General features: G+C 35.9%; 4 protein-coding genes across 4 annotated transcripts; 2 read left to right on the plus strand and 2 right to left on the minus strand.

The window, feature by feature from the left end:
* Window positions 1-1,330: 1,330 nt before the first annotated feature.
* LOC141587307 (pto-interacting protein 1-like) lies at window positions 1,331-7,661 on the plus strand. The gene is made up of 8 exons (XM_074408759.1): window positions 1,331-1,456; window positions 4,545-4,645; window positions 5,477-5,721; window positions 5,811-5,937; window positions 6,055-6,328; window positions 6,572-6,704; window positions 6,807-6,893; window positions 7,203-7,661. The coding sequence occupies exons 2-8, from the start codon at window positions 4,561-4,563 to the stop codon at window positions 7,338-7,340; spliced, it is 1,089 nt and encodes a 362-aa protein (XP_074264860.1). The 5' UTR covers window positions 1,331-1,456; window positions 4,545-4,560; the 3' UTR covers window positions 7,341-7,661.
* A 2,026-nt stretch (window positions 7,662-9,687) lies between these two features.
* On the plus strand, window positions 9,688-13,384 carry LOC141587306 (protein STAY-GREEN 1, chloroplastic-like). The gene is made up of 4 exons (XM_074408758.1): window positions 9,688-10,021; window positions 10,416-10,589; window positions 11,095-11,262; window positions 12,476-13,384. Exons 1-4 carry the CDS (start codon window positions 9,917-9,919, stop codon window positions 12,815-12,817), a joined length of 789 nt encoding a protein of 262 aa, XP_074264859.1. The 5' UTR covers window positions 9,688-9,916; the 3' UTR covers window positions 12,818-13,384.
* An 835-nt stretch (window positions 13,385-14,219) lies between these two features.
* On the minus strand, window positions 14,220-20,409 carry LOC141587308 (B-type cell cycle switch protein ccs52A-like). The gene is made up of 10 exons (XM_074408760.1): window positions 19,490-20,409; window positions 17,490-17,612; window positions 16,963-17,067; window positions 16,679-16,858; window positions 16,397-16,459; window positions 16,098-16,292; window positions 15,540-15,641; window positions 15,239-15,301; window positions 15,027-15,095; window positions 14,220-14,625 (listed from the first exon to the last, which is right to left on the minus strand). Exons 1-10 carry the CDS (start codon window positions 19,973-19,975, stop codon window positions 14,572-14,574), a joined length of 1,440 nt encoding a protein of 479 aa, XP_074264861.1. The 5' UTR covers window positions 19,976-20,409; the 3' UTR covers window positions 14,220-14,571.
* Window positions 20,410-24,021: 3,612 nt separating this feature from the next.
* Window positions 24,022-25,962, minus strand: LOC141588710 (expansin-A7-like). Its single transcript, XM_074410139.1, has 3 exons — window positions 25,824-25,962; window positions 25,007-25,322; window positions 24,022-24,460 (listed from the first exon to the last, which is right to left on the minus strand). Exons 1-3 carry the CDS (start codon window positions 25,960-25,962, stop codon window positions 24,148-24,150), a joined length of 768 nt encoding a protein of 255 aa, XP_074266240.1. The 3' UTR covers window positions 24,022-24,147.
* Between the last annotated feature and the right edge of the window lie 518 nt (window positions 25,963-26,480).

The following is a 26,480-nucleotide window of genomic DNA, read 5'->3' on the forward strand; positions in this document are numbered from 1 at the left end:
ATCTTGTTGAAAAATACATCTGCAAAAATGAACACCATGAAGCAAAGCTAGACAAAAAAGGCAGATAATGAAGATGTCGTAGAAACAAAGCAGTCATTACATAAAGATTCAACTGCCATCGTGCACTACCATAGTCCATAACCATCATGCATCACTCTAGCCAACCGTGCCTTCCATCTACCATAAACCCTAATCAATAATAATAGATAAACAATTAAACATATTAATTTTGATAAACTCTATTAATTTCAACAAACATATTAATAATTGCTAACCAACTAAATTACATCACTAATTGGAAAATTATAATCCATTGTTCAAATATTTAGAGCAATTAGATCCGATTTTAGGGAAAAATGTCCATATAAGACTTAATTTGTTTAGGTTTAGGAAAAAGGGTATAACATAGAAACTTAACGAAAAAGTGTATGTGAAAGAGTAAAGTTCATATGTGAAAAAGTAATTCCGTGTTTTACAATTTGTCATCGTTTACGAAAAAAAAAGCATCATTTTTTAAATATAAAATTCCACATCAAGATTTAATTCATATCATGTAAATATAATAAAACAACATTCTCAATGTAAAGTGGTAACAAGCTAATCCAAAAATGCCCTACCTAAACACCAAAGTCAAGGATGAACTCGTTCATGCATCATTCTTATCGATTTGTTATCAACGAAAGATCAAGACATAAATCTAAAACTAAATGTCAATCGCCTCCCATCCTACTTCTTATGCTTTAGAGCTTTAATGGCCACTTGTCAGTCGCTCTTCATAATACGTTCCTTCCTGCTTCCTAGAGACCCAATAAGCAAAACCACTGCTTCAGAAATCCTAAGCCGCATTTTAAAGTTGTTCATACACTAAATTTGAATAATTTGCTTCTTTTTACTGCATATTCAACACACTCAACTACACTCTATAGATGATTAACACTTCATACTAATAGATGTTGAGCCATTAACAATATAACTGATCAGAAACAGTATCCGTTTCGGTCCAAAACTAAATGTCAATTGCTCCGACTTTACCGCCTAAACTCTAACGCTTCAATGACCACCAAACAATCACTCTACGTAATAACATATCCGCTTTTTTTTTCCGGATCGGGGGCCAAAAACGGTCATCAACAACTCTATCACACTCATTTAATTCCACATGGATAAATTGACCGTTCCAAGTCAAACATTATCTTAAAAGGAAAAAAATCAAAGAAATACTGGTAGTGTACAAACGCGTTGACAAAAATAGGCAAAAAATTAGCAGCGAACGATACGCAAAACCACAAGAAACAGACCATCTCTATTTCTTCTTCCGACATTTACTAACTTCCATTTCTCTGAATTTTTGCCGGAATATTCTCTCTCTCCACCGTCAACACCACCCTTCTCCACCGGCCAACGGCGGTATCCCCGCCGTCTTCTTCCTATTCTTCTTCTCACTCTTCTTCTTAAGGTCGCTTCATTTCTCTCTTTTCTGTTAATTTTGTTGTTGTTGTTGTTGTTGTTTGTTGTTGTTAATTTTGATGATTTAAGATTAAACTTAACACATGCGTGAATTGTTGTTGTTTGTTGCTTTGAATTCGATTAATGTAACGCGGAAAAGTTGATTTTAATTAAGTTATACGAGTACGATTCTATACTTGATTGTTCTTTTTGTGTCAATTTTGATGATTTCCTTTGTGTGTGTGTGTGTGTTAAATTCGATTAATTTAATGCGAAAATGTTGTCTTTAATTAAATTCTGTAATTTTTTTTTTGTTAATTTGATGATTGAAGAGGAAACCTCATACATTCATGAATTTTTTCGGTTTGTTTTGTTGTTTTAGTCTAATTTAATGCGGAATTGTTGATTTTAATTAAGTTATACCCCCTCCTATCCAAAATAAAGGTTTCACTTTTCGGGTGTCAAACTTCACAAACTTTGACTGTAAATACCGTCAAAATTATAAAATTTGAAAGATGAAACTTATATATATAGATTTGTTATGAAAAAATCTTTCACAAAGTGTTATTTTTTTTTTTTAAATAAACACGGATAAATGAAGAAAAATGTGGTTAAAGGATCGAAGACCACCCAAAAGCAAGTGTAACTTTTGGTTTGGATGGGAGAGGGTACTATACTATAGTTTGGTTATTTGTTATTTTGATGATTGAAGATGAAACCTCATACATTCACGAATTCTTCTTTTTGTCGCATTGTATTCGATTAATTTAATGCCGAAAGGTTGATTTTGATTTACTTATATTATACTATAGTTACAGTTTTTGTTAATTTTGATAATTGGGGATGAAACCTACCACATGCATGAATTGTTGGGTTTGTTGTGTTAAATTTGATATATTTAATGCGAAAATGTTGATTTGGATTAAGTTATAGTATAGTATAATTTTGAATGAATATTAAGTTAAGTCAACGAACGAGTCGTGTTGTTTGTCGAGTAATTACGTTTTCTTTGGCATATTCTTTTGATTATTCATTTATTCGGTGCCTTATTTTGGCCGTCATTCGAAGAATTTTTGTTCAATCTGAATGCTGAATTAGATGGAGTTTATTTCAGACGAGAGGTATTTTTTTTTTTTTTTTTTTATTATGATTGATGGATTTTGTTTCATGTTATATTTATTATTAGTATTATTATACTCCATAGTTAGTATGTTTTCTGTATTAATTTTCCAAATCATGTCGCTTTTAATGCTTGAAGGATGGAGTTCGATGCTTTCGCCCGTATTGCTATTGCCATACGAATGTGATTATTTTTTGATGTCTTTTTTCCCCGTTAAATGGATTCTATTGTGTTGGCGGGATGCAATTATGGTAAAAATTAATTTGAATATCAAAGTCTCTCTGATCCCCGGTATTTTCCATGTTAGGTTTTGGTTTGATGAATGTCATCCTCGAATCTCGACATCACAATCTCTATTTTGGGTCATTAGAGGCTGTGTACATTTGGGCCCTTTTACCTCGCCATTTAGGGAGCCTTTAAAGCACTTGGTATTGTTAATGTTGAGCAGAAAACTAAATACCCTTGATGTTTTTTTGCTCTTGGGTCCTCGATGCAGTTCTCGACGCAATTTTCATCTTGGGTCATTCGGAAACAACCTCTTTGTGTTTCTAACACAAGGGTAAGGCTGCGTACATCCGACCTCCCCTTACCCCGCAATTTGCGGGAGCCATTGAGGCACTGGGGTAATGTTGTTGTTGTTGTTGCTGCTGTTGTTGTCGTCGTCGTCATAATACCATCTCATTCAGCTAGCTAGTTTTGTGATTTATTACCTTATTATAAGATACGATTTCATACCCGATATTTTTGTTTGTGATACGGAGGAACAGGGTGAGTGTATAATGTCAGTTAACCCACTAGTCCTCTGTGCACAAAGAGGCTAATATGGGAAGGGACATTGATATATGTTTGTCCAGGTGGAATTATTTTCCTTTGAATACTGTGGAGCATTAATTTTGAATATCAGTTATCTATCATATGATACTGAAATGCCTTTTATAATGATCCTGTATTTTTAGTCATTGCGCTTGGCGGAAAAGATCTTCATGTCTACTACATTGGAAGTTAGGCTTGGTTGTGTAATTTTTATGAAAATCCTCCGTGATTCTACATTCTACTGTACCTCATTGCTGTTATCACCTTTTTCGTGATGTTGCCATTAAATTCTAGATTTTTATAGTAGATTAGTCTTAGGTGAGGGGAGATATTTTTTTAGTGAAGTGGTTGTCTCCGACTCTCCTATGATTTTCAGATCAATTGAGTGCCATGAGTGGTTCCCCGGTCATAGTTTATAGTCTTTTGATGCTTTTTGAGCTTTCAAGCCAAGTTGTAGTTCTCACGATAATGTGGCATGTTCTGTTGACTGGCAGTATAAAGGTGAGAAAGTAGATATGTAATCAGTTGTGTAATGGGCAACTTGAGTTCTGGACTGATCAATGTTGGTCACTGAAACTTTGATTTCCATATTTGGCAATACAGGAGTTAATTCTGATATATATCATTCTCTGTTCAAGAATGTAGTAATTTGTCACATGTAAGTAGCTTTCATAACAGATAGTCATGGATCTAATTTGAGCGCCAGCTTTGAATTTCAGCTACCCGACTATTTTTTTCACCATCTATTTTCGCTGGACTCCTAAATTAATGTTTTTTGTTTGCTAATGAAAGGTATTTGTGAAAGAAGGATTCCATTTCCCCCTTGTTCTCCATCAATTCACTGAACTCTGTTCATGTGGGTGTTGGTACCTTGTACATTGAGTTTATAGGGCGCCTCTTTTTGTGCTTGTTCTCGGTCTGTTATGTTCATTATTTGCCATTGCCATTATATCGTGTCTTACTTAACTCTGCGGTTCTTTCATTAAAAACATATGCTTAAAATGGATACTTTGTGGCACTTTTTATGGAAAATGCTGCAGACTGTTGATCATACTTTTCCTGCTGGTGTTTTTTTTCTTCTCCTACGTGTTCAATATCCTCTTAGTTTGAAGATAAAGAAATTTTCCCTGAGACAATTTCCTCTTTTTTTGTTATGTTCTATTAGGTCAAAGAGAGAGAACATGAGTTGCTTTGGCTGTTTTGGAGGAGGCACTACCCATAGACCCGCGGAGAATGGAGGTGGCTACATGCCTCCAAAACCAGCAGGTACTCACTGCTAGTGTGGATATGCTTTGTATTTTGTAGAGGCTTATGCCTTACTCTAGTATAATAAGAGGCAATTCTCTATTACTTGTTGCCCAGTGCTTGTTTGTCACCACTTGAACAGAGATGTATACATTGTGTGTGTGTGTGTGTGTGTGTGTGTGTGTGTGTGTGTGTGTGTGTGCGCGCGCGGTTGGGTGATGGGTATTATGAAGCAATTGTACATTGTTCAACATGGCAAACAGGCAGAGATAATAGTGAGCATGGTTCAAAATCTCGGCCGAGTTTGATTGGATTTTCTTTCTACTGATACAAGAATTGCCCGAGCAATCGCCGAGATTCACCGTAATTCGTCCGCGCCGGCAAATTAAGGACCGATTATACTGATACCGCAACTATGACCGATACCGAGATTTTGAACCATGATAGTGAGGTGATGGCGGGTTCACGAACTGATTCTCTAGTCACTTTGGGATGGTGGAGGCCTGGAGGGTATATAATGGTAAATGTGAGGAGATTTATTTTAGATTTATCACCATTTCTCATAAAAGTTATATTATGCTAAATGTAAGGGGATTTGTTCGAGTTCTATTATCATTTTTGGAAAGTTCTATCATGGTAAATGCGAGGGGATTTATTTAAGTTCTAATATCTTGGAAGAGTCGAAGGTGCTTGTATGTAACGTTTCACAGCTGTATCATGTTATGAATAACATAAATAAATCATGTTTTACTGTACTTGTTGAAGTTCTTCTATGTGGTTCATATTTTCACTGCATCCCTTAACCCGAACATCTTATAAATTGTGTCCGTGTATTCTAAAATCATTATATAGGAAGAGATGGTTATCGAATGGTTGAAAATCAGCCTAGCAAGCCCCCGGTGAAGATCCAGCCTATCGCTGTCCCTGCAATTTCTGCGGACGAACTGAGTGATGTTACAGAGAATTATGGGTCCAGTGCTTTAATAGGAGAGGGCTCTTATGGCAGAGTTTACTATGGGACGCTAAAAAATGGACGCGCAGCAGCAATCAAGAAACTGGATGCAAGCAAGCAACCTGATGATGAATTTCTAGCTCAGGTTCTGCTGCAGTTAGATCGAAAACCTGCTATATTTACTGAATATTTCGGATAAAACAGTTGTCTAATCTTTTCTGTTCTGTTCTCCAGGTTTCAATGGTTTCTAGGCTAAAACATGAGAACTTTGTCGAACTACTTGGTTACTGTGTTGATGGCAGTTCACGCGTTCTTGCTTATGAGTTTGCACCAAAAGGGTCTATCCATGATGTCCTTCATGGTACGTTGTACACTTCGTATTACATTTGTCAGAGTTAATTTGTATTTAGAAATGGAAGTAAAACAATATTTGTGCCCTTCTCATAAATTATAAATGATCATTTGCATTTTTCCATAGGGAGAAAGGGTGTGAAGGGAGCACAGCCGGGGCCTGTATTGTCATGGGCTCAGCGCGTAAAAATTGCAGTAGGCGCTGCTAGAGGGCTTGAGTATTTGCACGAGAAGGCTGATCCTCACATTTTTCATCGTGATATCAAGTCTAGTAACGTACTGCTGTTCGACGATGATGTAGCTAAGATTGGTGATTTTGATTTGTCTAATCAAGCACCTGATATGGCAGCTCGACTTCATTCTACTCGAGTTCTTGGAACTTTTGGCTATCATGCACCAGAGTAAGGGGGTCATAAGTGTGTAAATAAATTGTTTGTTGGCTGTGATTATGAGTGAATTTTGTTTTCCTTCAAATTAGGCCTCCTTGTCAAGACTTCTGGGAAATGCTGGGAGTGTAGAGGACTGTTGCCATTTTTGGGCATATCCATTACTTTCTTTATTCCATGGTTTTTAAGACTCTGCATGCTGCCAGATTAACATAATCGAAATCTAAGAGAGGGTACTTTTTTTTTTGTGGTTGGCAGGTACGCAATGACCGGGCAGCTAAATGCTAAGAGTGATGTATACAGTTTTGGCGTTGTCTTGCTTGAGTTACTCACTGGTCGAAAGCCTGTGGATCATACTTTGCCACGTGGCCAGCAAAGTCTTGTGACTTGGGTACTTTTCTCGTTAATTGCCCGATGTCTGTTTATCTTTTTTGCCGAAGTGAAATTACTCAATGTGTTGAATCTTACCACCTCTAAATTTCACTGATGTCAGGCTACCCCTAAGCTTAGTGAAGACAAAGTGAAGCAGTGTGTTGATCCAAGATTGAATGGAGAGTATCCTCCTAAGGCTGTTGCCAAGGTACATTTCCTTCACTTTTTCGTTTTTTTCTCAGAATGACAATAAGTCTGCCATTAGCTTCTTATGGTCTCATGTCAATTGTAGTGATATGAGTATTTGTGACGAGTCTCGTGGAGGCATTTTAGTGATAACTTGCTTTGATCTAAAACAAAAACCTATATGAGACGGGGTTACATATCGAACCAACGGATTGACCGTATGATTAAGCCAGGAAAACATCAAGATTTGGGCGGTCTCATACAACTATTCAAGACGTTAGGTTAATCTAACCATTTTTTTTTTCTGCGTTTCCAATTTGGGGAATTACAGATGGCAGCAGTTGCTGCATTATGTGTCCAGTATGAATCAGATTTTCGGCCGAACATGAGTATTGTTGTGAAAGCACTTCAGCCATTGTTAAATACCGCAAGAACAGGAGCCAGCAGTGCCCCAGCTAATCATCAGTGATACCTTCTTTCAACCCTCTTCTCATCATTTTTCCATCTCAGCATTTAGTGATGGTGCTTGTTTACGGAGAGAGAATAGAGAACAAACTTTTTTCCTAAAAATAATGATTAAATTTATAAACTTTGTGCAGGGTTTTGGTTGGATAAAAGTAATGTGATTATCGATGTATGTAAGGTTAAGCTTATATTATCAGCCGTCATTAAAATGTGCAGAAAATCTCTTTTGTTCTTGATTGATGATATAAACGCTGTGACTTGTGAGTAAGGTTTGATGGTTGCTTGATGAAATTAAAGATATTGCATTTGTGCATAACGCAACAAACTGTCTAATTATACGTCTCAACAATCATCATTACTTGCTAAAGCGTCTTCTTCAATCAGTTTATAGACGAGTCGTCACTCACTCGTATCAATGATTGTTTAAGTTTGGGAATTGGTTAAGAGAGACTTGACATGACACTGATTACAATATTTGCGGTAAGATTCAGGTGTGAAATGAATGTAAGGCATTGGCAAGAGATGAAGGGTTCAGTTTTGGGTGTTTGGGATGGTTGAGTTTGTAGTGAAACTTGTGAACAAAGAACAATCAGTTTCTCTTCAGACGGGAGGTATCCCACTTGAACATATAAGACAAATTTTTTGCATTTCTTTTCTTATTCTTAATACTTACTCGTCTTAAGTTTAAGGCGGATACAAGGATCATATGAGTGAGTCTCAAGTAGTTGACAAGTTGTATGAATTTAAAAATATGACTGTTGACGAGTTTGTTGTATGAATTTAAAAATATGACCGGAGTGTGGAGTCTAATTGAATCTTAAATAAATGGTCTGTCAATTCTTGATTCTTGCGAATGAAAAAACCAAATTTAAGGGTAAGCGCCCTATTAAATTGTCTTTAATACTAGAAAAGATTGCTCCAAGTTAGCACCCACAAGCTACATGTAGAGCTGGCAAGTCTGAGCCGACCCAAGCAATCCGATCCCGACTGAACCCGAGAATATTGCAACCCGAAATCGACCCGACCTGACCCGATTTGGTGACGACCTGTAACGCGACCCAGACTTGACCCGGTATTGACCAGACTCGATATTGATCCGATTAAATTGATGACCCGATAATTATTAAGCTTAATATTAATCAAAATAAAAGTGATTAAGCTTAAATTGATACGTTCAGCTTAATAATGAAGTAATTAAACCAAATAATGGCTAAAAACTAAATTTATTGGTAAAAAATTGAAGTAATGTGATAAAGTAACCGGACTGATAATGACCTGACCTAAACCTGACCCGACCCAATACATCATTTGACCTGACTCGATAACGACCCGAAAGGGTTGGCTGACCCAATATGATCTAAACCCGATATGACCGACCTGACGTGATCCGACCCAATTGACTCGATTACTACCTCTACTTAGACCTGGCAAACACATCCGTAGGATTAGGATATTTCAGATTTTGAATTGGATCAATCGGGGGTTGATTTTGCCAGATTTTTCTCTACTCAAATCAGCAAAAAAAATCATCGAATGTACTTACTATTTCGGGTCCTACAGTTTATGAGATTTAATACCGTCCAATAAAAATGCAAGGGAGTAGAAGTACTCGTACTTAAACATGAGCGCAAATGCGCAATAGTCCAACTGAAATCGAAAATGTGATAACCTGAAAACCAGCTCATTAAGCCAAAAATATGGGGCATAGTAAGAAAGTAGAACGTGTAAAATACACATACTGACACACACACACAGTAGTCGTAGTTAGACCTGGCAAACAGATCGGGTCGTGTCGGGTTCGGGTTCGTGTCACATGTAAACGGGTCACACACCCTTGAACCCAAACCCGACCCGTTTAAATCTCGTGTCGTGTTCGTGTCGACCCACTTACATAAATGGGTCATCAAGCCTCAACCCTAACCCGCTAATATCGTGTCGGGTTCGGGTCGTGTTTTCGTGTCATGTCAATATTTGGAAAGTTTTAAGTATATTTATGTGATGAAAGATAAAAAAAATTAGGATTAATTTATTAAACATGTCATTCGTGTCGGGTTCGTGTTTATAAAGCTCAACCCAAACCCGACCCAATTAAATATCGTGTCGTGTTTAGGTTCGACCGACTCCACTTACATAAATGGGTCATTGAGCCTCAACCCAAACCCGTTAATTTCGTGTCGGGTTCGTGTCGTGTTTTCGTGTCGTGTCATTATTTGCCAGCTCTAGTCGTAGTCTTATACTCTTATAGATATCACCATCAACCAACAAAGAGGTAGCCTCAATCTTCAAGCAATTTCTAACTTCTTCTTTCTTTTCCTTTACTAAAAAGCCTTCAACTATAATCTCTCACACGCAATCTCCTTATACTATTTTTCTTCATACATAACTTTTTTTCATATGCCAACCTTACTAATCCAAGCAACCTAATTTCCAAACTCTCTTTATAATCATCATTTTATTAAAGCGTATTAATTGCCTCATTTATTTATTTAATTTTATATAAGAGGTCTAAGAATTAAGGTGTTGTTAATTAACTAATTATCCTATTATTTGGGAATTTCCAAGATTTTGGGAGAAATAATAATGGCTACTTTGAATGCTTCCATGTTGCTCCCATCAAATCTTTCTTTCCCAAGATTTAGTAGATCATCATCATCATCATCTAAGAAAACCAACTCTTTTTCTCCTGTAAGAACTACTTCCCTTATTTCATTTCCTCGGTTTCATTTGATTGTATACGATATATTTGTTTGGTCATGAGGGCAGGGGCGTAGCCAGAAACAAAATTTTCGTGTAGCGAAATTTCCTTTTGTAGTTTAGTAATATCTTTCTTAAAACCGTGTTTTTAAAGATTTTCAGATAGCAAAAATCAATAATTTTGGGGTAGCAAATCCCCTAATGAAATTTGAACCCTAGGTCATAAGTACCCTAGCTATGCTAGTTAACTTTACCAAATATGTGAGGAGGGTTTTAAAACACGTATACAACCAAATGGAACAGAAGAAGTACTCGAATATTTTTTTTTTAGTTAATGATATTGAGTAGTTGATTAAATTTTTGTTTTTTGTTTTGGGTGGAACAGAAGATGAGATTATTTGGACCAGCAATATTTGAAGCATCAAAACTAAAAGTGTTGTTCTTAGGAGTGGATGAAGAGAAACACCCTGCAAAGTTGCCAAGAACTTATACTCTTACTCATAGTGATGTCACTTCTAAGATTACTTTAGCTATCTCTCAAACTATTAACAATTCTCAGGTACTTTCCTTTATATCAACTCTTTTTTTAAAAAAATATATCGGTATACCATGTCATAGTATACCCGCTAATAAAAAAAAACCTTATTTCCATTGAGTTAGTTATTATGAGAATTATTGTTCTCAGCTTTTTCATTGGTTAAGATGTCTGACCAGTGGCGGAGCCAGTATTTTACATCAGCGGGGGTGAAAAATTTCAGCGGGGACGAAGTGGCTATACTAAAAATTTCGAAATTTTCAAGTTAGATTTTATTGGTTCTTGAAGAACTTTTAGATCCTATTCAAATCTAATACAGGACTTGAATCAGGTCAATTTTGTCGGATCTAGTGTTGAGATACCTAGAAAGACAATATAGTTTTTTCTTTTGGTGTCAAATGAGCCATAAGGTCAATGCAATATATGGAAAAGGGAATTTGACCCTTAGACTTATTGTCTAGGATACTTCTATCTTAACCACCAGACTACAACATCTTCTTTCGATACTAAGAACGATGATGTAATGCAGTTGCAAGGGTGGTACAACAAATTGCAAAGAGATGAAGTGGTGGCAGAGTGGAAGAAAGTGAAAGGGAAGATGTCACTCCATGTACACTGTCACATTAGTGGTGGACATTTTCTCTTAGACTTGTTTGCCCGGTTGCGTTACTATATCTTCTGCAAGGAGCTTCCTGTGGTAATTTTCTCTTTTCATATCATCTTTTTTTCCGAAATCTATATATACCAGTCATCTCTGTGATATGATGATCTAGTTTCAAATTCCGAGCTGGTTTTACTATCATTTAACAGAGCTACATGCAGATGTCAGCTAGCTTAATAGATCAGTTCATGACTTAGGTTTGAAACATGTCAGTATCAACATTTCCATTGAGCATTTGCAAGAGCTAAGATTCAATGGTAATGTTTGGCGGGCGAAAATACAGACTGAAAATTTTGGGACTAAATTAGTAATGCAATAGAGAAACTTCAGAAAAATTAGCTTTGAAACATGTCAGTATCAACATTTCCATCGCATTACTAATTTCAAGGATTTCGAGTTGGTTTTGTTGTCGTTTAACAGAACTATAAGCGGATGTCAGCTGGCTAATAAGTTGGTCCGTGACAGTTTTGAAACCTGTTAGAATCAACATTTCCATTAAGCATTGGCCGGAGCCAAGATTCAATTGTAATGTTTGGTGAACTCAAATTTAGAATGAAAATTTGGGACTAAATTAGTAATGCAATAAAGAAACTTCAGTAAAATAAAAAATTTTAACAAAAAAAAAAAAAAAATCATGTTTATCTTTGGGTTCGAGAACAGCCGGACAACCTCTGCTTACGCCTTGATTTGTTATCGTCCTTTCGACTTCTTTTACATTACAACAAGACCGACATGAGCATCTTGGTAGGTCCTGAGAAGGCCATGTCTTTCACATGCCTATTTCTTTGTGGCTTGCATTGCTCAAACCCAAATTATTCATTTAGCTTGTTCAGGGTAGATGGGGTAGCTACACTTACGAGTGATGCAGACGGGTCTAGAACCACCATTTTTGGTATTATTCTCCTGATTGTCTGGTTAGATACCTTGTTTTACCCAAATATATATTACGATATTATTATGAGGTGATCATAGGTCGAGTTGGGCTAATACCCGTGAAAAAGTAGACTAACTTGTGGCTGCTGTCTAAAATTGTCGATAGATTTTTTCAAACAGCTTCGCTGTATCAGTTAGCTATGTTTTTCAAACAAGTGTATTTGTAAGTTAGCTTGATTGCGTCGAATAATGAACAAAGTTTGGTACTACTATTTGACTAATACTTGTGATGATGTATACACTCTCTAGTCTCTAAACATACATCCGAAAGAAAGACGAGTTTAACTTCCAAAGCTATTAACATTGAAATGGACAGGTACTGAAGGCATTTGTACATGGTGACGTAAATCTGTTCAACCAACACCCGGAACTACAAGAGGCCTCAGTTTGGGTATACTTCCATTCGAATATACCCGAATTCAACAAGGTTCAGTGCTGGGGTCCGCTGCGAGACGCAGCAGCCCCCACAACATTCAATGAAAATCCCGGGCTTGAAGAAAATGACGAAGGCGAAGAAAAGTCGACAAGATTAGAAGTGCCTTGTAAGGAAGCTTGTGTATGTTGCTTTCCACCAACAACTTCTATTCCTTGGATTCACTCATTACAAACACAAGAAGTCCCTGAAAATGCTTCCATTCAAGGCTTAGAGCAACAATAAGGTGGATTTTTTTAAGGGATAATTCCTATGGTACCCTCGCAGTTTGCATTTTTTTCCCTAAATGCCCCTATTTTTTTCAAAAAAGTTACTTTAAATGTTCATATCTCTTAGTCGTGATTTTTATCTAAAATTGTCGATCTCGGAAAGACAGACGTTTTGAAATTGAACATCTCATAAAGATCATCTACTTAGGAAAAAAAATCCTGGCTTTTCGATCTCGTAATTAAGAGATATGACCGGTCAAACTTTTTTTTGACAACGGTAGGGGTATTTTGGGAAAAACTGCAAACCTCCGAGATACCATGGAAATTATCCGTTTTTTTTCCTCGGTGCAATGATGGGTATTCATTGCTGTTATTATACAAAGTTGTACATACAAATTCAAGTAGTAATAAGTTGTAAAGTAAGAATATTATTTTTTTTTTTTTTGGTACAAAAGTAAGAATATTATGGTAGGTAAAGTAAAAGGTAGTAGCAAATTAGTACTTGTATTAGTTAAAAGTGATTGATAGGATTATAGGAGATGGTGATTGGTAATTAATTTATTAAGTTTCGTTTTTTATCCCATTTTGTTGGAATAGACTTTTGATTCAAATGATCGCATTATATTGCGGGTGAGAATCGGACCCCCAACTTCACGGTTGGGTAAGAAAGCTCTTACCACTTGAATTAACTCTCGTTCTCCTGTTGAAATGGACTTTTGTACATGCATTTACTCCTATTTGAATTTTACTCCCTAACAATTATTTTACACCAAAAATCCAAAATGATGAAATAAGTCCAAGGAAATAGCTTTTTTTTAGGGGAGGAAGTAGCTCACAACTTACAAGTGAAGATTTTTAAACCTCAACACAAAAATGAAGAATACTCAAAATTTCATGTTATGAAAGTCATGTGAGGCATAGAATGACACAAGTTTCGAACCAAAATCCTCTTCATTTTCTTCTCCATTTCCCCTTTCCTTTATCTAAATAATGGCCGAGATTTAAGTAAATCTACCCCCTTTCCAAATTCCATTACTTAATTTATTTTAGACTGTTTGAGTCGATAATAATCCCTCTATTCCTCGAAAAAATCGGAGATGCTCTTATCTCCAGAGTTTTAGCCCTTTAGGGAGAAGGAAATTTCACTATCATAAACAAGTCCTCTTCTTAATGCAGCAACGTGGCTTACGTCCATACCAGCCAAACTTAGTTCCTTCGAAACATTGAACCCCGAAAAAAAATAAGGAAGAAAAACAGTTGGGCATGCCTCTTATGAGTAATGAGTCGTGGATCGTGACTCATGAGTCATGACTCATGAGTAGTCATGAACTCATGACAAAGAAATTGTTATAACTTATAACAGAAACAAGAAAAAACAAATAAAGAACAATAAAAGACAACGCACAGAAGTCAAATACTTTCTAACATGGCATCCCTCGTGGATAATCAATTGATAATCAAACCCTAATACATTATCATACTACAAATTTCTTGTGTAACAAGGCCTTACACAAGATGTTTATAAACGGATCTTCTAACTTCTCATTTTATCCGTTTTACACTACTTTTCTATAAGACGGCTTTATAAGAGAACAACTGTTATCATATCCTATCAACAATGGAAGTTTAACAGTGGAACAAAACTAAAAAGGAGTTAAATTTAACTCCCAATATATCTATACAATTAACTACTATGTAAGTAAATATTACTCCGTGTCGTTCTCTCCCTTTTACTTTTGTGACTTGTGTCCAATGAGGAAAGTACCGATGTTATCGAATTTGCGCTCTTCCAAGTGACTTAAATTTAGGTTCATTTTCCGCGTTCTGCATGAATAACACGGTAATTGTGAGCAGATGATGGCCGTAAAAGATAATGCAAAAACTTGGTTAGAGGTATGTGACACATCCGAAAGTCGGAATTTTGTTGGCTATATAGTGAAAAAATTCACGTTTGCACTTTGCAGATTTAAATGAAGGGTACGATTAGTGGATTGTTATACTCGTGTCATGTCGAGTCAGAGTACCATGACCAAACAAAGGGCAGCTAGTCTCTCAAGAGACGGTCTTACTCAAAAAAAAAAAAAAAAAGCATAAGACAATCCAATTTTCCATGCAATAATTAAAACCCGTCTCACAATTTTATTTTATTATATTTTAAAAAAAAAATGAACACGAACTGTCTCTTTTAGTATATGTCAAAGAAGTGGATAGTGGAATATACAAACCTGAGACTTGGAAGAAGGGAAGACACTCCAGAATCTGAGAGTTTCATCTCCTGCTCCAGTTACGATGGTCTAAATGAAGAAATATACCAAATGACATGATCAGTAACAAGTTAAAGAAAATCAGAGGACTATCAAGTCACCAAATTATAACAGCAGACGGCAAAATAACCATCCTTCAGGAAGGAAAAAAAATAAAGGAACAGGATAATCACCTGGCCGTCTGGCGAAATAGCTAGGTAAAGTACTCTGTATGAATGTCCAGTTAGAGTTGCCAACTGCAAGACAAGGACATAAGAAGTTTACTGATGAGAATTCGTGAGGCCAACAATGTAGACGAAATTATGGCCAATTTGGTACATTTATGTCCCTGTCTTTTAAGGTGGACTAATAGCCAGAGGATTACACATTCCTCACTTATCCGGAGAGAATAAGATAGGTTGGTTCAACATAGTTTCCATTTCCTTGTATATAAAAAAAACATAACATAATCGTGTATGAGGCTAAATATTTTACCTTCGACATGCTAGGATATTTCCACACGACTATTTGGTTTTGAGAGTATCCATGGGTGCTTACGATTTCATTCACATTTTTGGACCAGACAAGATTACAAACCTGCAATTATAATATCATACATACAAGACAATCAGACACATTAACACGATTTATCCTTACTAGAAGGAAAAAGGACGAGACTGAGATAACACTGATAGGTTTCACTTCTTTAATGCATTGCAATGAGCCTTTCATCTCGGAATGTCAAAGCGTGACATAGTGTACAAGACAAAAGACACCAGCAAGGGCATTTTATTTCACCAATACCAAAAGCTCTCTTTCGTAGTTTTTCTTCTGTTTCTACTTCGGGGTTCACTCTCTCACACATCACAATTCTTGGTGGGACAAGAACTCAAACCCGGTACAATGTAGCACTAAGTTCTCCAATTCTCGGCTCATTTTTCTTCTTCTCCTAATCTATTTACTATTTAGTACATCTCCTTTCTAATAATACCTAGTTCCGTTTTTGCCAATAAACATACTTAAATGCACTCAAAGAAGATCCATGTAGCTAACCTGACTACCGGTGTCCACACATCCAAGCTGGGAATCAGTGCTTGTGTTCCAAAAACGGATGCATCGATCAGCAGTACCACCGCCAGATGCAAGAAGCCCATGAAGATGGGGTGACCAGGCAATTGCTTTAACTGCTGCAGTATGCTCAGAGTACTTAAGCACAGGCTGAGTCTTATGTTGGTTCCAAACAAAAAGCTGAGACGTAAAAAGAGGTTACAAACAATGTAAGAATTTACGCCTACGAGTCTATAACCAGCTTTTAATTAGTTTTAAATAAATATGGAACTTTAAAGACTCACCCTATTATCATTTCCGCCTGATGCAAGCTCCCTGTTATCGTATGACCACTTCAGACCACAAACCTGAATCACATTAAAAGGTTTAATCATTCATCTAAAACATTGTTGAGTACAAAACCCAAAAACTGTCTCATAAGCTTATTAACAAAATACTTCTAGAAGACATTGTAATCTTATCATCAGAGCTTCTCATGTGACAATCTGGAGAGGAAAAGAAAGTACAGGAGAAAGCCAAAAACATGAATGAAGTCCATGGCAAATTGGCAAGCATACGAGTCGAACCTCAGATTTGTGTCCAGTAAGTTTACTGACAAAATCATCCTGTACACGTATATCTCTTTGTAATATACTCTTATCTCTGCTACCAGATGACAATGTCGATGAACTCCATGCCAAAGCACCCACGCGCATCCGATGGCCCTCCATTGTCCTAATATTTTTGCAACGAGAAGCATCCCAAATCTGGAAAAGGAAGAAGTTTTATTTTAATTAAATCTGAAAATTTTAAAGCACTCAACACTATTATTCCAAATCTCAAAGAAACAGTTCAAATAACCACACAGTACTTGGACTTTGCCTTCATTGGTTCCGATCGCCAGATGTGTCCCACGTTGAGCCCATCCTACCGAGCAAACACTATCATCAAGTCCCAAGTCACATAATTTAGTGACCTGCAAATAGGTATAATCTCAGTCCAGACAGTAAAGCGTATAAGTTATCATTAATGTTCAAGAACGAGCATATATAGACATGACAGCCTTGTGAGCATAGACAAATTACCAAAGAAGAATAGGTTTGCCCTTAAACCAAGAAATGGCAAATCGGCAATAATGCTATAAAAATTAACCCTAGTGAAGTAACATAATCACAAGGGCTGTGTGATACTTTTATATGTATATTCTTTAACTCAAGGGGTAGTATGATATATTATTACTCAATCTTAAATTTGAGCTTGAATCAGATAAGGACAGCAGAAATGAGATGGAGGGAGTAAAACATAGCATCCTTCTCTAATTGACTAGTTCTATAATTTTATGTTAGCTTCTACACAAAAATTAGCCAAAGTCCTCCGACCATGAAATTTTGAACTTACCTTACTACTAGAAGCATTCCACAAGTAAACACAGTTGCCCAATCCAACAGCAAGAACATCGTTTGAAGACCAATCAACCAAGTTAAGATAAAAATCGTCTTGCAATGCTGGTGCATCCAATACCTAACAACAAGAACAAAGTCAGCACCATAACCACTTCCTTTTAAATTTGAAAATAAAGGCGTTAAAAACAGAACAATCTAATCATCAAGAAACAGAGTTAATACTCTACATAGCAAAGCACATAAATCTACAGCAAATGCAGTTTTGAACAGAAATTTCCCCTGCCTCCAAAATTTCTCAATCCCTACTCATCAAACATCGAAACAATAGACAAAACTGATTACTTCCTGATACCACTGCTGGTTATAACGATTTAGAGATCGATAAAATCCCTTTTACGCCAGAAAACAAAGAAAGACCCAGTCCATTCCATCATCTAAAATTCCAGATTATATCCATTGCCCGAGCATAGACCCAATTGACCACAAAAGAGCTCAGACCTATAACATAAACTCCTAAACAGTTCAACAGAAGTAGCCTAAACACCGTTCCAACAAAATCCTCAATCCAGTGACAAAACTTCCCATCAAATTCAGCTCCTTATATGAAGTCAAGGTTTAAACTTTTGTCAATCCAGTGATAAGCACAGAACTTAAACCAATTCTTGAGCAGCAGGCTTCAGAAAAAAAAAATTATCCTCAAAGGACCAAGCTCATAATAAACAATACAAGTTCAACCCACCCCCTCAACATCCTCGCTCAAAAGATTCAAACTTTTGTCCCTTCTACCGCATAATAGTCCAAGCCATCATCTGACGAATAAATCCCGTCTGTTCTAACAATTGACTTTACACAAAAGATGCAAACTTTAAGCAACCCGAACACTAACTATCCAACGACTTGATCGATCCACATGGTGTGGTTCTTACCATGTTGTGCTTCAGACTCTAAGTTTGGACACGGAAGATGGAGGAAAACAGAAGAGAGGGGGAGAAAGGGAAGGAATGGAAGCGAAGGAGGAATGAAGGGACTTTGTTTTCCCTCTAAATCGTTCCTTCGAAATGAAGAGGATCCATTTTCCCTTCTTTCAAATCCCTCACCCCCATTTTGCTACCTGGCAATGGAAATTGTCTTCCTTCAAATCATTTTCCTTCCTTTCTTCCCAAATTCCCCTATCCAAACAAAGGGTATCTCTAGATAGTCATGACAATCTTCATTCCTCATTACCAATGAAAGTTCATGGGTGAACCTTCTAATTCATGGATTGCTTCTCTCCGTCATGATTCAAATTCACCCACCAATGGTCACACAATTGTAGGTCGAGGACACTAACCCTGGCTCTGATACTAGAAGGTAGCTTAGAATATAAGCGGGGCACTTCACTTATATATCACTCACATTTCTTTTGTTCTGTACGTCAGCGTGGGATATTTCGACACAACATTCCACCCAACACCGGGAGAGTGGGAGACCAATTCACCAACATAAAACCCTGCTTCGCCGACCTTCAAACACCAATCTCCCAATAAGTAGTCTAACTTCAATCCACACCCTCAATCTCCGATTCTCCCCATCCAAATTCCAACCTTCAGTCTCACACCACAACATTAGTCCAAACCAACATCGAAAAAGGCAAAAACCCTTTGTTATCAATCATAGTCCACATTTTCAACTCACACACATACTTACAAAATCATAACATAAAAACATAAGTTACATAATCTACATAGTTCCCTAAGTACACAAAGCATCAAATTTCATTTAAATCCATCAAAATTATTAACAAGCCGGCATTGGCCTCTAGCAAGGCATCGACTACATAGACTCAAGCGGGTTAATTCGTAAAGCATCAAACTTCATTCAATCTCAACACTATTAACAAAAACACAAATTCCCCAAACTTTCTACCACAACATTCATCCATCAAAAAAACACAAACACAAAAAAATATTACCGTCTCAATCATTTGTTTACCATTGATTAAGACGGAGAGAGTACCTTACAAGGAGAGCGCGACACCTTCCTCGGAGATTTAACCGGCCTATAACTAACCCCAGCAATCGAATCATCCCGCCCAAATGGCATCAACGACGGCATTGCCCGTTTTGTCTCGGTCTTATACCGAAAAATATTCCGATTAACCGGAGACCCTTTATCGGGCGTACCCGGATAAAACGACCCAGATTCCGACCCGAACAACGCTGCCTTCAACATCGCATTATACAACCCCGGCCCATCTTCCCGAACCGCATTACTCGACGAAGAAGGTGGGGTTTTCGACAGCGAAAAAAGATCAAATTGTGAAGATGATCTTAATGGAATAAACCGATCACTTAAAATAGTCCGATTTGGAGATGGGTTTTGATTGGAATTCAACATACGTTGAATTAATTGAGTATTTATATTGGTATCAGATGAGGGTTTCGCCATTTTTGATGGATGTTGTTGGTGGTGTATCAATGGAGGTGTGAAGGTTTCCTCCATTGATGAACTAGAGAGAGAAATAAATAATTATTTAGTGAGAAATTGTTGATTAATTGATGATAATGATAATAATAATAATAATAATTAATAAATTGGGATTATAATTATAATTATGAAGATGTAGTTGAAGGAAGAAGAAGATGAAGATTGAAAAATTCAGAGAAACATGTGGGTTGGGATTTGATTATTAGGTGAGTTTTTTTGGTTTTAATTTCGGATTTCTGTGTGTGTTTGTTTGTTCGGGTGGTGCTGTTAATATTCTGAGTTTTCCCGGGAAAAATTATTTTATTGGAAAGTAAAGTTTAGATTGTTTGCGGGAAAAAGGGTAGATTTGGAATTCTCAATATCACGGATTCACGGTCAAAAAAACCTTTTTTGTGCTAACCTCCACTCTTTTTCTTTTTCTTTTTCTTTTGCTGTTTCGGATTATGGATACTCCATGTTTTATGAATTTAATATCAATTTTTATACCTTGGTTATTGAGGTTGAATTAGTTTAGTTCAGATTAGTTTAGTGTAGTTCTTTTTTATTTTTATTTTTATTTTTTTGAGGAGAAAACCCGAAGTCTTATTGTAATAAAGATACTCAAATAATACAATATTATTTGCGATCGGTGGAAGAGCATTCGAGCATTCAGGTCTACCAGTAATCCTACGAGAAATATTAAGGCCTCTGTAACACAATTATTGACACGGTTAGTAAAAGACCAAATAACATACGAAAAAGAAACACAAAGTTCTTTTTTACTGATTATAAGTTAAATTCAATTCAATTCAGTTAAGGTTCATTCAATTATGTTCATACCAGTTCAGTTCAACTTAGTTAGTTTGAATCTAAAAAAAAACAGGGCCTTGAATTTTGTGTCCCGTTATTTGTTTTTTTCAGTTGATTTTTCTTAATATGATCATAATCGTTTTAAGGGTAAAATGGGTCAAGTATTATCAACCGTAGTTTGTTGAGACAAGTTTTTTTTTGTCATTTTTTAAACATTATGATTTTTATCTCATTTATCTATTTGACTCATTTTTTTTTTATTTAAGATGTATATGTTCGTCTTATTTGTAATGGTAAATAAATGAGATAAACAATGTGTATTTCCTTGTTTGGTTGGTTTAGTTCTAAGAAATTAAAGTTTTAAAAGTATATGTTTACCAATAACGACACTTATAATAGTTCTGATAAGAATTTTTGTTATTAGGTTGTTAATTTTATTGTTTTTTCCTCAAATCCTATGATGTATTTAGATATAATGGGTGTAATACATGTTATTTTGGGGACCGTTTTACTAGAGTAAGAATGATTTATTTTTCTTATTCGGATTTGGGTATGTTATATAATCTCAAGGTATTTAGGAGAAAGAATAAACTAGCTGGGCATTATAAATCTAGTCGGATCGGGTTAATTCATAGTTAGGCTGTAATAAAATTGTCTCTTCAAGTATAGGTAGAATTGAATAAAATTTGGTTAATTTTATCACAAAATCTCCTTATAGACGGCACATATCTGTCTATAACTAAAGACGGACCAAATAAAATACCACATTCCTAATAAGATAAGCAACAAGTGGCGTGGTAAGGCAAAAAATGTCACCACTTTTAAGGTATTTGACCCGTCTTTAGCTATAGACGGATATATCCGTCTATAGCGAGACTATCTGTAATTTTATCAATTCTATGTAATAAGTCACCAAGAATTGTAATTTGTATCCCTTCAAAAAAAAAGAATTGTAATTTGTAAATGACTCAACAACCACTTTTCACCACACGAAGCATGCTTACAACTAATTTTGAACTATTAAAAGAGACAATAAATAAAATAAAATACGTAGCAATTGATGTTCTGCAATTGAAAGCAATTATTATATGTCAATATCAACAAGATTAATTAGTAGTTAGAACTATCATCATTTGTATGTTTTATCACCAAACTACGTTACGAGTAATAATTTACCAGGCCTTCTAATTATACCCGGCAAACGGGTCAATCGAATTGAGTCGAGTTATTTTCAGATTTAACAAATTCGGGTTAGATTTGTGTCAAATTTGGGTCGGCTATTATCAAATTATTTAAGGATAGCCGAATTCAGGTCTTCAGTTCGGATATCGAGTTGGGTCTATTTTGCCGGGTCTACTTGTGATTGACATCACCTTCAATTTTTTTGGTAAGCTTACAAAATACGTAAGTTTATATGCACATGAATTTGTTGAACGAATCTACCACGAGAAATTAGGTGAATGAATCCCTGATTTTTAAAATTGTACTCTCTCCGTTCCGATCAATAATTATCTATTCTATTATTTTTGGCACAAAAACCACATACAATAAAATGGGTGACTTTGGACTACACAAAACACATAACCTACTTAAAATGAGAGATAATTATTGACTAATACACCCCAAAATAAGAATAGATAACTTGTGACCGAGACTGAAAGGATCGGAGTAGTCATGAAATGAATTGTATTAATCGAGTTGAAAGTTGCTTGCTTTAAATGGTAACATAATGAAATGGTACAGAAACATTAAAGGACGATAAGAGAGTAATATTAGATCTGATTTGGTGGAATGGTATCATAAAAGGAGAGTGTTTGATCTAGATCTCTACCAGACAATTTGGCATTTGTTCGCTCTTAACTCTCTAAGATTGGCTTCTGGCCAACGACAACTTCTTCAATATCTCCAATTTCAGTCTTACTGTACTTCTTTTCTTTATTATTATTTTACCTCACTATCATATGCAATATATACATTAATACATACCGATATATATAAGCATACTTGTCATAATACTTGTTTCCTAAGTCAAAACTAAACCCGGCAAATCCGACCCAATTTAATCTTGTGTCGTGTTTGTGTAGATTCACTTACATAAATGGGTCATTAGTTCTCCACCCTAACCCGTTAATTTTATGCCGGGTCGTACCTTTTCATGTCAATTTTGGAAATGCATGTAAAAGCAGATTTATGTAATGAAAGATCAAGAAAAAAGTTAAAATTAATTTAATAAATAGGTCATTTATATCGGGTTCATTCGTGTTTAGAGAGCTCAACCCAAACCCAACCCAATTAAATCTCATGTCATGTTCGTGTTGATCAACTTACATAAGTGATCAGTCGTTAAACCTTAACCCAAGCCTATTTATTTTGTGTCGGGTTCGTGTCGTGCTTCAGGCCGTATCATTATTGTTTGCCAGCTCTAATCAAAACTGATCTTTCTTCGCTAAGGTTAATAAACTTTAATCGCAAGTAATTGTATAAGATGGTCTTACATAAATTTATTGTAAAACGGTTTCTCTTAATGACTACGGAGTACTTTTTACCACTAATAAAATTTGTGTTTGGAACCGTTATTTTACACCATGTTAGTATGAAATCGTTTTACACAAGGTTAAAGGTATTTAGCGAAATAAAGTCTAGCCATTCGTTAAAGGGTGGACTAGTTGTTTGTTCTTAGACAAATTAAGGTTTAGCCATTCGTTAAGGGTGGACTAATTGTTTGTTTAAGAAAAAAGTATTTAACAAATAAGACCCATACCCTTTTATTAAGTTATTTGCATAAATATTTGGTTAAACATTAACTTTGGAGAGACGGTCTCTCTTATTAAGTTATTAAGACAACACTTTATCATATCCTTTTATGATTTCAAGTGATATTTTTAAAAATAAAAATGAAAATGAAGAATAAATACTCCAAAAGTCCATTTTGTTCCTCCCATGTAGCTTAAAGCTTAAGCATAGATTTTAAGAATCAATATGTCTGTAAGTATATGTTCTGTCTTATGTTCGACTTCAAGGAGTATCAATTGAATCCTTTAGAATTACAATTCACAACGTAATATTTCAAGTTCACAAATATCCGCATAATATACCAAATTAAGTTGGAGCAGAACTCTATAACTAAAAAGACATTATTTTTCTCTTAAAACATATCCCCTCAATTAATCGATTAATATCATTCGTTTACCTTCTTTTTGAGAATTATACATTTATACTTTAATTAAAGGTAAACAAGAAAATAAAAATGCCAAAAGAGATGTTGTTTCACAGTAAGAAATATTTGGATTGATTGGTGGTAAGCTTGTAACATCTAGTTTTGAACTACATTTTATAAGCATTAAGTATCAATCACTAGTACGGATTGTCCGGTGACCTCCGATAAAACTAACAATAAGCTAGTGAAAGTTAACGGTTGATTGATAAGTACTTCCGACTTGCCAATTAGACGGGGCAACATTGTAGGCGATGATAATATCTCCGGTGGTATACGATTTGAGCTTAAAACACAAAGCTTGGCCACCCAATTTAGAGAAAACTTGGTAAGAAGCCCCCCAATTTTGAGACATACTAATCCAATTAGTTTGAGAGCCTTTAACCCACATTTGGCATACGTCGCCTGCCCCACCAACGTTCATTACGTACACCAAAAGCCAATATGGGTTGCCTTGGAAGCTAAATCTTATGCCTCCTGATCTTTGGCATGGTACCCTGCATTACACAACGTACCCTACATTAGTTGTCTTTTAAATTAATGTCATGTGCATGTCTTATATGCTTTATCATGTCCGTTAATAATCGATGACGGGGGCTTGAACTCGTGACCTATTATAGATATACCTGATTAATTGTAATTAGTTAATTAGGATAAAATTTATGTCCAGTGGCGGATCTTCTAGCAAACAATAAAGAGGACTGAGGTCTAAATTGATGATTGGTTTGTGAATATATATAACAATCACTAATTTAAGGGGAATCAAATGATAATTTTACACTGAAATCTAAAAAAATGATCGGGGGCCGAGCATATAACTAAGGTCATCCACTGCTACTAAAATCTGCTAACCGTATTCATTAACATTATTAAATATCATAAATCTGTTCTTGCTATTTGTCAAATAAGGCCTAAATATTTTCGTGTCGTAGTGAACATTTATATAATATTTTATATTTCTAACTAATAGTCAAACCTTGTAAGTTGTAACCTTTGAACTTAAAAAAGTGTAAGAGAAAGACGGCAAAAACATGTTAACATACCTTCGGTAGTTGATAGGGATGATACCAGCAGTGTAAACGGCAAGCCTTTGGAAAGCGGGTTTAGAAAGGTCTAAGTGCTCTCGAGGCGGGTTACACCACCCGCCAGCATTGGTATCCTGGTACCAATTTGGCGGGCAGAGGTTGGTGGCGGTGATGGTGATAGAAGGGCTACCACTAGTGCACCATTTCGAATTAACACACATGACTTGGTAGCAACGACCACAAGCGTAACCATTGTTGAATAACACTGTGCTTAATGCTGCTGTATTGGTTCCATAACCGTTGCTGAATAAATTTCCGTATCCACATGCTCCTCCTATAATTCAAGACCAAAAGATGCCGTGTAAACAACAAATCAAAGTAACTTGTTGTAATAAATTAAATCGATCATAGTGGTGATTGGTGAAGCATCGGTTTTGGTTGAGTTGATTTATTTACATGGTATCAAGCCGGTGCAACTAATATCATATTTTTAAATCTGAGCACCCTCCTTTTAAAAGCCCAGAGGGCTTTCTCGCGCTATCAATCAACTCAACCAAAAATATAAGCTAGTGGTTAAAGACACAGGAATGACTTTATAGTCTAACACAAATAAAGCGGCTATAAGCATTAAACAAAGCTCAATCTTTCTAACCATTTTACTAGAGTCAGATTCACAAGAAATTCTCATTAATTATGGTAAAAATGAGTTTATACTTGAATATTTCATGAGAATATCTTGTACGTAAATTTTTCCATGTTTGATTTATTAATGTGTGTTCTTAGGCACATATTAGAAAAACCGTTAATGCAATAATCATGTACGAGTAATATATACCCATGGTGGCGGAGGCGGAATCATCGCCATAGAAAGTAGCATGAGCAAGCTTCCATGGAGTTGGCTGAAAAACACTTTCTCCACGTAATATTACCATACACAACACTACAAACCATAACATTAAAAACTTAGAGGCCATGATTTAATATGCTTAGCCTCCCAAAACTCTTAAAAATATCTGAAAATTATTATGAACAAATTAGCGTTACACTAAAATTTAGATAAATTTGATTTAAGTTGAAGCAAACATTATATATAATGTTACCAAATATAGAAGAAATTCATTAATCAAGTTGCCAATCATGGAGCCGGCCGGCCATAATCTTAGTGACTCCCACGAATTTACTTTGTGGGGGGAGACTAGTCATAGTACTACGCTTTGTAAGTTGTAAGTTGTAAGTTGTAACCTTATATACGCAACAAGGCTTTTCAATGGATTGGCCGTCCGTTCTTTGGACATGGTCAATAACCTGCTTCTCTTGTTCGTAAAATAAGCGGGTATATATGCGAATTGCATTTTTTAATTTAAATGTTTGTGGCATTGACTTTGCCCCTAATTTGTCTAAACCCCCGTTAGTGATGAAGCTTATTTATTAATGGGTGTGTTTAGGCCGGGTCGAGAATTATTCAAATAAGAAGCGATTTAGAATGGTTTTG

This window comes from Silene latifolia, chromosome 6, assembly GCF_048544455.1.
Source record: "Silene latifolia isolate original U9 population chromosome 6, ASM4854445v1, whole genome shotgun sequence".
Classification (NCBI taxonomy): Eukaryota; Viridiplantae; Streptophyta; class Magnoliopsida; order Caryophyllales; family Caryophyllaceae; genus Silene; species Silene latifolia.

What these genes read in the sequence shown, in the direction of transcription:
- LOC141588710 (XM_074410139.1), bottom strand. Translation starts at nt 25,962, where the DNA reads ATGGCCTCTAAGTTTTTAATGTTATGGTTTGTAGTGTTGTGTATGGTA. An exon ending in TTCCGCCTCCGCCACCATGG is followed by an intron (nt 25,323 to 25,823) that starts GTATATATTACT and finishes CTTGAATTATAG; the next exon opens with GAGGAGCATGTGGATACGGA. An exon ending in ATCCCTATCAACTACCGAAG is followed by an intron (nt 24,461 to 25,006) that starts GTATGTTAACAT and finishes TGTGTAATGCAG; the next exon opens with GGTACCATGCCAAAGATCAG.
- LOC141587307 (XM_074408759.1), top strand. Translation starts at nt 4,561, where the DNA reads ATGAGTTGCTTTGGCTGTTTTGGAGGAGGCACTACCCATAGACCCGCG. An exon ending in ATGATGAATTTCTAGCTCAG is followed by an intron (nt 5,722 to 5,810) that starts GTTCTGCTGCAG and finishes TCTGTTCTCCAG; the next exon opens with GTTTCAATGGTTTCTAGGCT. An exon ending in CTCCTAAGGCTGTTGCCAAG is followed by an intron (nt 6,894 to 7,202) that starts GTACATTTCCTT and finishes GGGGAATTACAG; the next exon opens with ATGGCAGCAGTTGCTGCATT.
- LOC141587306 (XM_074408758.1), top strand. Translation starts at nt 9,917, where the DNA reads ATGGCTACTTTGAATGCTTCCATGTTGCTCCCATCAAATCTTTCTTTC. An exon ending in AAACCAACTCTTTTTCTCCT is followed by an intron (nt 10,022 to 10,415) that starts GTAAGAACTACT and finishes TGGGTGGAACAG; the next exon opens with AAGATGAGATTATTTGGACC. An exon ending in TCTGCAAGGAGCTTCCTGTG is followed by an intron (nt 11,263 to 12,475) that starts GTAATTTTCTCT and finishes TGAAATGGACAG; the next exon opens with GTACTGAAGGCATTTGTACA.
- LOC141587308 (XM_074408760.1), bottom strand. Translation starts at nt 19,975, where the DNA reads ATGGAGGAAACCTTCACACCTCCATTGATACACCACCAACAACATCCA. An exon ending in TGTCGCGCTCTCCTTGTAAG is followed by an intron (nt 17,613 to 19,489) that starts GTACTCTCTCCG and finishes TCTTGTTGTTAG; the next exon opens with GTATTGGATGCACCAGCATT. An exon ending in TTACTGGACACAAATCTGAG is followed by an intron (nt 16,460 to 16,678) that starts GTTCGACTCGTA and finishes AATGTGATTCAG; the next exon opens with GTTTGTGGTCTGAAGTGGTC.